Source organism: Callionymus lyra, chromosome 8, assembly GCF_982586985.1.
Source record: "Callionymus lyra chromosome 8, fCalLyr1.hap1.1, whole genome shotgun sequence".
Taxonomy (NCBI): domain Eukaryota; kingdom Metazoa; phylum Chordata; class Actinopteri; order Syngnathiformes; family Callionymidae; genus Callionymus; species Callionymus lyra.
Genome location: NC_141825.1, coordinates 28,211,069 through 28,223,070, shown reverse-complemented (window position 1 = coordinate 28,223,070; position 12,002 = coordinate 28,211,069). Strand labels below are relative to the sequence as shown.

Sequence of the window (12,002 nt, the reverse complement as noted above, 5' to 3'; positions counted from 1 at the left end):
GACCTTTGTCCAATGCTGTGTCTCAAATCGCATACTAGCTACTAAAAGTTAGTATTTTTAGTGCGTTGGTGCGTCTCAATTCTTAGTATGCGAAATTTAGTGCGTCATACACACTAAAGTGGCGTACTAACACGCCCACAAAACTGAGCATGGTTCGATGGACACTAACCACACCAGCTCCATCTTAGTGACGTTTTAAACGGAAGTTACGTCATATATATATATATATATAAGGTAAGGTAAAACTCTATTCATCCCTCAGGAGGTCTCCTTCGGGAAATTGTTTAAAGCAAGTTCCCTGACCGGGAATCGAACCCTGGCCGCGGCGGTGAGAGCGCCGAATCCTAACCACTAGACCACCAGGGAAATATATATATTCATATACTTACAGGTGAAGAAGCTGTCGCGTCATTTCCTGTTAGTGTGTAGCAGCAGAGTTTGATTTGAGACATACTACCTGTGGAGGATTAGTTACTAGTTAGTACGTACACTATCCTGATGATACTAACTTCTAGTATACTAAGAGAAGTATGTGATTTGAGACATACTATCTGTGGAGGATTAGTTACTAGTTAGTACGTACACTATCCTGATGATACTAACTTCTAGTATACTAAGAGAAGTATGTTTGAGACATACTATCTGTGGAGGATTAGTTACTAGTTAGTACGTACACTATCCTGATGCATACTAACTTCTAGTATACTAAGAGAAGTATGTTTGAGACATACTATCTGTGGAGGATTAGTTACTAGTTAGTACGTACACTATCCTGATGATACTAACTTCTAGTATACTAAGAGAAGTATGTGATTTGAGACATACTATCTGTGGAGGATTAGTTACTAGTTAGTACGTACACTATCCTGATGATACTAACTTCTAGTATACTAAGAGAAGTATGTTTGAGACATACTATCTGTGGAGGATTAGTTACTAGTTAGTATGTACACTAAACTGATGCATACTAACTTCTAGCATACTAAGAGTAGTATGCGATTTGAGACACAGCACAAGAGTAGTAGTAGTTTACAATGAACCTGAATAAATCGGGTTATGTTGTTTTTTTTGTGATTTCGATCCATCTTTGTGTAATGGCTTGTTTCACAGCGAGATGATGTGTCTTAAGTTTGTTTTTTAAAGGTTTTCCAGTAAAAAAAAGGACATTTTCCTTGTTGTTTTTGTGTGTTTTGAGGCTGAAGAGAGACTTTATGTTCTCAAGATGAGTAAATAAACTCTAAAATAAGGCAAACCAAACCAAAGTTGTAATATCCAAGCGGACACTGTGAAAACCCGGATCAGAACATTGTGTACCGGGTCAATGTTTCAGGAAACAAATGAGTCACAAGCGGGTTTTATGACCGACGTCCACAGAATGATCCTGCTTTTGTTTTCAGAACTAACCGGACCACCAGGAACATTTGGGCAATAAATTAGTGCTCGTAAGATTGTGGTTGTTGTGAGCCGTGACGGATGTTCCAGCGCTCGACTCACGCCCGACACCGTGGAAACTTGGGTGACTCAGTTCTGTACATGTGTGACGACAGAGCGGCGACACAATCTGTCCGCAGATGCCAAAGAACCCAGATGTACTCGAAGGGTATTTCCTGCTCCCGTAGCTGCAGATTCAGCTGAGATAAGAGTCACGAGGAGGGTTTGTGTTTACACTCTTCTACAGCTCGTGGCTGGAAACACGACTGGCAGGAGCTTCACTCAGAGAATGAGAAGCTAAAACAGGTTTTTATTGTGGATTCAATACATTTCAAAGATCATGACCAGATTCAAATGTCAAGACGATGTTAAAGAAATACAATTTTTGTTTGATTTTATGAGGAGAAAACAGATCCATAGACAAATAGAGACGTCTATTCGTTCATTTTCTACCGCCTTATCCCTTGTGGGGTCGCGGGGAGACTGGAGTCATCGGGTGAGAGGCAGGGGACACCCTGGACAGGACGCCAGTCTGTCTCAGGACACACAAAGACAGACAACCATCCACACACACACTCATATCTACAGACAATTTCCCCACCTAGTTCTCAATCAACCTCTGTATGTTTTTGGACTGTGGGAGGAAACCGGAGTGTCCGGAGTAAACCCACACAACACGGGGAGAACATACTAACTACACACAGAAAGGTCACGAGTTGACTCGACCTGGACCGTGTGCTCTAGAGACATGTAATGAGTTCATCGATGAGATATTAAGGGGTATTTTAAAGAGGGTCATTTTAAAAAAGTACTGCTCGACACTGAACATCTACTCTGGCTTGGGAATAACTTGTTACTCCTCAGGCTCCATTAACATTAAAAGTACTAGAAAATCACTCATTCAAAGATATTGTATTATTTTTAAAGTTGTGGAACGACATGTTCTGCTGTAATAAAGTGATACTTTTGTGGAGCGTGTTGAACACGAGTGGACAGCAGGTGGCAGTCGTGTTAAATGACACACAACCCTCTAAATGATTCATGGAACCAGATGGTACTTTGTTTGTTCCCATTATCAACATTCATGACCGTTGTCGTGCATTCACCCAACAGATGGATAAACACCGACAGACCTCCTTGGCAGAGGTAATTAAACGAGACAGAATTATTTCAAATCATCTTTAATATCTGACGCACGTTTGAAGGCGGTCGAGGTCGACGACAGCGAGTGAGAATCATTTTCAAAAAGGTTCTTGTTTTAAAACACAACAATAATCAACGTCAAAGTTCTTATCTCTAGACGATCTCCTTTGGAATCTGATAAGAGCCTCCACTCGGGATATGAATCTAAAGGTCGAGCGCCGACCCGAAGACACGTTAGAGTCAGAACAGAGCGAGCGGTTCCTCCTCGTTTTTAGTTCCTGCTCCGTCCTCCGGCGCCGCTTCTTTCAAATCCATCCAGTCTCCAGACGTGTGGTCCAGAGGTTCGGTGGAGACCGGCTCGTCCTTCACGTGTGACCCGTCTGTGAGGGCGTCTTCAGCCGGGTCGGCCCTCCTCTCCGCCGGGTCGGCCCTCCTCTCCGCCGGGTCGGCCCTCCTCTCCGCCGGGTCGGACCTCCTCTCCGCCGGGTCGGCCCTCCTCTCCGCCGGGTCGGCCCTCCTCTCCGCCGGGTCGGCCCTCCTCTCCGCCGGGTCGGCCCTCCTCTCCGCCGGGTCGGCCCTCCTCTCCGCCGGGTCGGCCCTCCTCTCCGCCGGGTCGGCCCTCCTCTCCGCCGGGTCGGTCCTCCTCTCCGCCGGGTCGACCCTCCTCTCCGCCGGGTCGGACCTTCTCTCCGCCGGGTCGGCCCTCCTCTCCGCCGGGTCGGACCTTCTCTCCGCCGGGTCGGCCCTCCTCTCCGCCGGGTCGGACCTCCTCTCCGCCGGGTCGGCCCTCCTCTCCGCCGGGTCGGACCTCCTCTCCGCCGGGTCGGTCCTCTCCTCCGCCGGGTCGGTCCTCTCCTCCGCCGGGTCGGTCCTCCTCTCCTCCGCCAGGTCGGTCCTCCTCTCCCCCGGGTCGGTCCGCTCCACGTAAAAGAGGATGTAGGCCTTGGCCTTCCTGACCGTCTCCTCGCCGGTCTGGGTCACCGTGCTGTCGTTGAAGTGGTACCAGTGACCCTCGTGGCTGCCGTAGGCCGTGTAGTGTCCTGACCCGACCCTGTCGACACAAACAGACTCGAGGGGGTCACCCTGGTGGTGGGACATGGAACTGCAGCAACAGCTGGACCCAGTAGGATTTGAAGGACACGCGTCTGGTCGTCAGTAAATATGAGGACGAGGAGGATGTTGGTGTTCGAGGACGGACTTGATCCGTTGAGGACGTTATTTGTTGTTAAAAATACATTTTGATAGAGTTTTCGCTGAATAACCTTTGCCCTACTTTCATTTGATCTTTTCTTATCTCATAATTTAGTAAGATTTTTACATCTGAACCATCAGTGACAACAATGAGATCATGGAAGTAAATCGTTTGTCATCAGATATTCACAGGTTTTTTCAAAAGTGAATTTTCTACCAATTATTTTTATTTCTTTATGCATTTATTTGACTTTCTTTTTTTAAGTAGTTTATTCGATTCATGTTTTAAACACACTTTAATATCAACGCTCGAACCACCTTTTAAAACATTTTATGTGTTATTGTCAAATATAATTGAAAGTTAAATCAGACACATGAACGATCACAGAACCTTCTTGGCAAAAGTAATACGTCCAATTCTTTATTATTATTTATTCATTGACCATTTACTCACGCCGTCATTGACAAAAACATGGCAGCAGATCCACTAGCTTAAGAATGTTGCATCGACTTCACATTATTGTGCGTCCAGGTCTGGGTTCTGCTCTGCATGAGGGTCGTCACGGTGATCGGATCCGACCTCCGACCTCGACACGGACGAGTTAAAGATCGACAGACGGCGAGTGTGTGTGAGAACAACTATATCTGTAGCATCTCATCAGCGGCACTACACGTTAAACCCTCGCTCCACGAGTCAGCGCCGCACGGTTACTCACCCGGATCCGTGATGCACGACGATGGCGGCGAGGTCGTACACGCAGCTGCCCGTCTGCGGCGTCTCCGGCTGCAACGACACAAGCGCCACGTGAGGAGCGTCTTCGACGAAGACCACGTCTCTCGGCCACATTTAGATGAGCAGAGAAATGTTGCAGCCGCTTTGTTTTCCGTGCAGCGTCTACGTTGCCGTGACGACAGATTATCCTCTTGTTTTTATGACCAACAGCATCATTTGTTTTAGGAGGTTGCCACGGCAACGTGTTTCCAGATGATCAGGAGGCCTGTGTTTCATTCATGTTGTCCATGTGACTCAGATCGTTGGCATTGAACTCTGTTGCACGTGCGGCTGCATCCCACTTTAAACGTGTATTAGGAACGTTTGAGGATTAAAAAAACATTTAACATTATTATGTTTATAATAACGTCAGCTGCGTTCGCTCACGATTGTTTTAATTCTTGAATCGACTCAATTCTATTACACGAGTAATTCCATCGACTCATCCTAAAGTGTCATCGAGCTCAAGGAAGAGACGCATCAAGAAGTGAAGAAGATGGAAAATTATGTTATAAATAAAAGGACATTAATAAGCTCTAGTTGTTTTTTAAGAGCATTGATTTAAGTGCGTCTTAAATACACTGATAACAAAATACCTCTTTTTAATGATATTAAAAACATAATATTGCAACATGCAATATTTTAAAACATTATTTATTTATTCTATTTATACTATATTTGCACTATTTTTAACTTATTTATATTTTTATATACATTCATTCTATGCGTGGATTTTTTAACGGTTGCCAAGCAACTCAATTTCGCCGTTTTTTCTGTGTAATAACAATAAAGTAAAGTCTAATAAAACAGGTGCAACACTCACCTCCAGTAAGTAACCCTTCATGTCCAGGCCCTTCAGGGGAAACTCCACATACGTGTCCACTTTGTTCCTCAAAAACGCCGTCCAGTGGAACCTCTTCAGGTGCAAACACAACACCTGCCAGCATAGACGACGACACTCGTCACACCTCAACTGTCAACGACTAATCCGTCTCGTTCTTCACCTTCGGGAGCTTCTGGACCCAAAACTTTTTGGTGGATTGTTGCCTCTTTTTACACTTGTGGCAGTAATAGAGCTCCGTCTCGTCCAGTTCCTCCAGATCAGTGAAGCTGCGCAGACAGTCTGGAGCGACAAACACGGCAACGACTGCCGTCAGAACGCAGCATATTAAAAATACATCGAACGATCTTACCGCCTAAAGTACAAGTGGGTCCTGGTTCTTGGTCTTTACTTCTCTTCTGTCGGAACTGACTAGGAATGTCCAAGGACAGATCTACAAGAGGAATCAAGTTTAGTGGCAACAGCTTTTGGAAAATTGAGAGTAAATCCTGGACATAATGACAGAAACATTGAAGAGCATCATTTCTCAGAAGATTTATTCGGTTGAAAAACCAAACTGTACATAAACGACTTATCTTAAAACTATTGTTACATATGTGAAGTGTTATCGCAAGCATTTGACCTCCAGTGACACTGAAGGAATCAATGAACTTTACCTAGTTACACATCACAGTATGTAGTCGAGCTGAACCATTGATCGCAGTTACGATATAATCGCGATGTAAAAAAAATGGATTATTATATCGAAAAGACTGCGATTTTATTGAATTTTATGTCCATTTCATTTCGGAGCCGTTATGTTGTCACGTGACTTACGAGCGCCGAGAGCAGAACAAGCGAGAGACGCAAACTCTGCATGAAAATAAAGTGTTTCAACACAAATACAATGTGAAAATGGTTTGAAATTTGAATTTAGACGACAGCAGCGAGCACACACACGCACACACACACACTCTCACACACGCGCACACACACGCACACGCACACGCACACACACACACGCGCACACACACACGCACACACACACGCACACGCACACGCACACGCACACACACACGCAGACACACACGCAGACACACACACCCCCACACACACACACACAGACACACACGCAGACACACACGCACAGACACACGCACAGACACACACACACACGCCATCGTGTCCACGCCACTGTACAATCACATAATTCAAATTGTGTAAATGATATTATTGTGTAGGACAGGAACTGCACTTAAATACAAGAGAAACTGTGCAAAAACATATAGTAAGAAAAGTCAGAATGAGTGACTAGTGTTTTCACTTCTCTTTCCTCTGAATTATTATTGACTCATAAATATGTTTACATCACACTTTTAGTTTTTACACTAGTTTTTAGTGTTTGCAGTGAATATGTTATTTAAGTAACTAAATTAACCTTCTTCCTTCATTTCAATGTTGTCGTTTCATTTCTTTAATCTTAAAAATGCCTTAATAAACTTATCCTAACAATCACAAAGAAATACATTTTACTGTGCAGTGAATTATTTATTTTATTCGAGAAAAAATAATAAAAAAGAGGTCATTGAAAAATAATCACACATTTAATCGCAATATTTCGGAAAATATTCACAATTATATGTTTTTCAATAATGGTTCAGCTCTAGTACGTCGTGTTGTTTTGTTAGATTTTAAACTTCACACATTAGTGAAGGATGACGTCACGTAGATCTACAGCTGAGTAGAACATTTAAGGGGGTCTCACCAAGAAAGGGGTCAAACTTGCGAGACTCTGTCCCACATATTAAACAGTTGACTTCATTCTGGAGTATTCCACCAAAGTTGGACGTGACTACGCTCACGGTCCCGTTTCTGGAATCACAGAAAAAGAAGCGAATCAAGTTTCAACTCTTATCGGTTTTAAATAATAAATTAACGGATGTCAACGCGAGAGAACCTGAGGTACTTAAGTGTAACAACAGCACCCTCTACCGTCGGTAGGGATGAATGACGTAGGAGATCATTACGATCTGATTTTAAATACAAGTTAAGAGGTTTAAACAGAATAAAACTGTTTAATGTGTGCGTTTAGGAGCAAACTTCTGACTTACATGCAGCACTTGCCGTCGGCGGGGGCGACGACGACACCCTCCGGAGGTGGAGTCGCACCGTTCCGGCTGTGCAGAAGTTCTCGGTGCAGATGGTCCAGTAGGTAGCGCATGAACTCGTGGGCGTCCTGCTGCTGGTATCCTCTGCAACACCACAGAACCGGCTCCAGTCAGAGGGAAAGATCCGATCCACTCACACTCGAATCTTACCTGAAGCTCGGCATGAGTTTCCATATGGTGTAGAACAAAGAGTCCGGACTGAAGGCCGTCTGGTTCCCCTGCCAGAGTGAACACAGGGTTTTTCTGAACTCCTCCACCAAAGATCTGGAAATTTAAATTCATGCCAGTATAGTTGACATCAGTGTGAATCCAGCTGCAAAAGTTACACCAGTTGATTCAATGACATGATACACTGGTGTTGTTAGCAAGTTGTAATTTGATGATTTTTATTCTTAAATAAACTCCATCTTGTTCTGGGCCATAAGGGAAGGGAGGACCTTACACACTGGTGTCCCCTTGGCTCCGGGTGTGGTACATCCGTCGTCCTGCCTTCTTGCCGCTGCGCAGACCCACCGCCGGCAACTGCTTGAAGAAGCTGCTGAACTGCTGGATGTTACTGTGGAAGGACAGGATTATTCAGCTGGAGAAGTAGAAGTTGATGTTGTCAGTGCTTCAGAACATGCTGGATACACTACAGTAGAACCATTATTAAAACAAATATCCTTGTGATTATTTTCCGAAGTTTATCTATCCATCTATTATAACTGTTTTAGAATCAGAATAAAAACTTTTATTGCCAGTGTTTTCATCACAATCTAGGGATTTTTGTGGCGTTAGTTCAGAATAAAAGATTGACATGAGATGACGCACAGAACAAGCCAAAAGGAAAAACAGAACCAAGGACCGAAGCAGCCGTTCTGCGGCGCTAATATTAGCTTTTCTAGTTCTGTATCCTGATGAATGTTCCAGGCAAGATAAAACTCATGTGTTATTGTGCGAATGCTGGGAAGCATTCATCGTCTCAATGCTGGGAAGCGTTCACACAATTGAGATCCTGTTTTCTTCTGACCTAAACTTTGTGCCACTTCTCCTCCCACAAATTGTATCCGATTTGAACCGTTCAAACTTTTATCAATTCAGCTTGTTTTTCCGAAATGCGGTCTATGTTCTAGCTCTCTTTTATCTTTTCCACACTTTCTTTTATTCCTCTTTTTCTACCCCATTCATTTCAATGGGGAAACTCTTCAACTCATGTTTCAACTCCTTCCACTTTGACCTACTACTTTACTTCCACTACTACATTTACTACTAATTCTACTACTACTTTTACTTTGCTACTTCTTCTACTTTAACTACTAATTCCACAACTACTTCCCATACTAATTCTACTACTACTTTTACTTTCTACTTCTTCTAATTCCACCTTTTCTACGACTACTTCCACAAAAGTCAGTTATTACTATTATTTGGATCTCATGACCTTTCAACAGGGAAATAATTGACCATAAAGTTTATGTTTCTATCACATTTTGGACAACATAAGAAAAGAAGGGTAAATAATAGAGCCAGTTAACATGAATTACACGTAAATGAATATCATGTTTCTATTATATGGAGTTAGCAAATAGGTTTTCATGACGTTAATGCTTCTGTAGTAGTAGAAATGATATATAATATGATATATAATATAAAATGCGACGATGGCGTAAATGACCACTAGAGGGCTCCTCGGGTCAGATAATGGCCTGAAACAAGACTGACTTTAAATTTACTTTTTTAATTATTTATGTAAAACAGCAGATCATAGACAGGATGAGAATGAGTTAAAACTCACTCACTATAAACATTTAAAACTGGAAGTCCAGCAACTATGTGCCCAATTGTCTGTTAGATAGTATCAATTCATCATGTTGTTGTTCTTTACTACATTTAGACTAAGAGTTGTATCATCGACCACCAGTTCAAACACCAGGTTCTCCTCGCACCTGAGGGACTGCAGGATGGCGTTCATGAAGCATGTGTTCCCCAGGTTCCTCAAGCCTGTGGCCCCCAGCGCCGCACCGTCCTGAGACCGGCAGAGGAAAGACAGAGTCAGCAGTGACTCATTTTATAGAACCCGAAATGTTCCGGAGTGTAAGAAATGACACGTTGCAGAAGAGTTTTTTGGAGGATTATGAGCTATAATTTGGAATAAAGACTCCTAATTTGAAGCGCTTACGGTGGTTTTTAACAGCTTGTTGTCCAGATCTGCACAGTCCTGGAGTTTTCTTTTCTTCTGCCTGTCGGGGTTCAGGGCTGAGCTGAAAAATGAACAAACTCATGATATACTTGTTAATGATAATTACTACAGTTTAGTCTGATATCTATTAGTGTGATCGTCATCTCCTTAATGTTATTATTATGCGACATATTCTCATCCGGTTTATTACGTTTGCATTTCTTCACGATGATCAGCATCACTTACTTTTCCAAACTTTGCAGATGTTCTCTCACCCGCTGCACATGTTTGGTGTCGTTGATCACAAAGTCGTCGCATCTGTAACTGTGGATCCATTTAGGTGAGTAAAAAAATACTGAACATTTTGAAAGAAGAAGAAGAATCAATGATGGATATTTAAAGATTCATTGGAACCGACCAGAATACGCCGAAGCTGCTGGAGTCCATGCAGACGGAGTGATGACACGTTTCTTTATCCACCTTTTCGGCTTTTCTCGGGCTGCACAGGACCTGGTTGTCTTCGAAATGTTTCTTCGCATGACCGTTGACATATCTGAGCAATGGAGAGCAAAACTTTGTAATGATCTTCTCTCTCTTTGCGCTTGATGGATCTACTGACTCCTTTAAGAAACATCTTAAGACGTTTCTATTTGTTCAGGCTTTTCCTTGAATTTCTGGAAGCCAGTGAAGAGTTTGAAGGAGAAATGTGAGTTCTTCTACTAGAGCGGCTCAGAATTCTGGCTGCAGAGTTTTGTATGAACTGCAGGCGAGACACATCATTCTGGTTTAGACATGAAAATAAACTGTTGCATTAGTCCAGGCAAGAAGACACAAACGCATGGATTACAAGCTCTTTAAGCGCTTTGTGACCCTGGTCTGGAAAAGCGCTATACAAATAAAAATTACTTACTTACTGATTATACACCACACTTGACAACATAAAGACATTTCTTATTGCCGGGAAGGCTATTTAAAAACGTGGAATGTCAAATATTAGTTTTATTTATATGTACATATGTTCATTTCGGTCATCTGTCAGTCAGATCTGTCAGTGAAAGTAAAAGCAACTTTGAATAAAATAAACGTTGATCTTTAAGGTGAAGGAAGATCCACATCTACACTCACCGTCCACAGTGGACCAGGAGACACGTCAGACACAGCCAAGGGCTTTTATTTGATCTGCAAACTAACGGAAATCGGCGTTAATTCAACTTTTGTTCTCCCAGCAGGAGCAAGAACCGCTCGCTGGACTCACCGGTGCAGGACCAGGACGAGGGGGATCCGTGGGGGAACTTGGCGACGTCGACCCCGGGGGTCACGTTAGAGGTTAGATGCGGACACTCCATCGGTGAAGGGGTTTTGGGTTCTGACCCCGAAATATAAGCCGGACTTTGTCACCTTGAAACTAAGCTAATTTAAAAACAAGCTAGCTAACGTTAGCCTGACAACTACTGTATCGCATCGCATCAATAAAACACTTGTTTTCCAGGCTCCACTGGAGGGAATTTTGCTTTAAAAAACGAGTGATAGTAAACAACAACGGAACGATATTAAAGGTTAAAACACACTTAACAACTGAACCTTTTTTTTTCCATAAACAATTGAGAATTACTTGCGGAAGTGACGCAGGCTTGCCGGCCCCAGTCACCGGAACAAAGATTCAAAATGTCGTTACACTCTCGAGTACTTCCTGTTTGGTTTGTCTTTTTAAACACAGAAGCTCAGGTTTGTGTGACGCAATAATTGTTTGATTTTTAACTGTAGTTTATTGAAACTATATTAGAAAACAAAACCTTTAATACCTCTAAATCAAGATCAAGCGAGCTTTTGCCCTTCTGCTTTAATACTTTAACACGTGTTAGCTAAAAAATAACTTTAGTTAGCTAAAATTGTGGTTACATCAAAATGTTTTATTCTGACTCTTAATCAGGACAAACAACATAAATTAAAACTTTCCATCAGTAAATTTCTGCTAAAAGAATCTTTATTTTGATACGTTGTTTTTTGTAGCATCTTATTGAATTAATCTTATGCTGCGTCTCAAATCGCATACTTGCGTACACAAAGTTAGTATTTTTAGTGTGTAAGTGCGTCTCAATTCTTAGTATTTAAATGTAGTGCTGCATACACACTAAATTGTCACTAAAACGCACACAAAACTGAGTATGAATCGATGGACACTTTCTACACTAAACGACTCCATCTTAATGACGTTGTAAACGGAAGTTACGTCATATATTAATATATATTCATATACTTCCAGGTGTATTTTCAGCAGCAGTAGGAGGATGACAGTCTTCAGTGCTGATACCAGCTTAA

The 12,002-nt window shown here is 42.6% G+C and overlaps 1 protein-coding gene and 1 non-coding gene across 2 annotated transcripts; both read right to left on the bottom strand.

Moving 5' to 3' along the window:
- Window positions 1–294: 294 nt before the first annotated feature.
- Window positions 295–366, bottom strand: trnae-cuc (transfer RNA glutamic acid (anticodon CUC)). The gene has a single exon. It is a non-coding gene; the product is annotated as a tRNA-Glu (tRNA).
- Window positions 367–2,630: 2,264 nt separating this feature from the next.
- Window positions 2,631–11,317, bottom strand: usp3 (ubiquitin specific peptidase 3). The gene is made up of 15 exons (XM_087797921.1): window positions 10,939–11,317; window positions 10,809–10,869; window positions 10,102–10,236; window positions 9,930–10,007; window positions 9,684–9,765; window positions 9,451–9,530; window positions 7,968–8,081; window positions 7,676–7,789; window positions 7,469–7,609; window positions 7,123–7,229; window positions 5,731–5,811; window positions 5,542–5,660; window positions 5,361–5,474; window positions 4,482–4,549; window positions 2,631–3,625 (listed from the first exon to the last, which is right to left on the bottom strand). The coding sequence occupies exons 1-15, from the start codon at window positions 11,027–11,029 to the stop codon at window positions 2,815–2,817; spliced, it is 2,196 nt and encodes a 731-aa protein (XP_087654047.1). The 5' UTR covers window positions 11,030–11,317; the 3' UTR covers window positions 2,631–2,814.
- Between the last annotated feature and the right edge of the window lie 685 nt (window positions 11,318–12,002).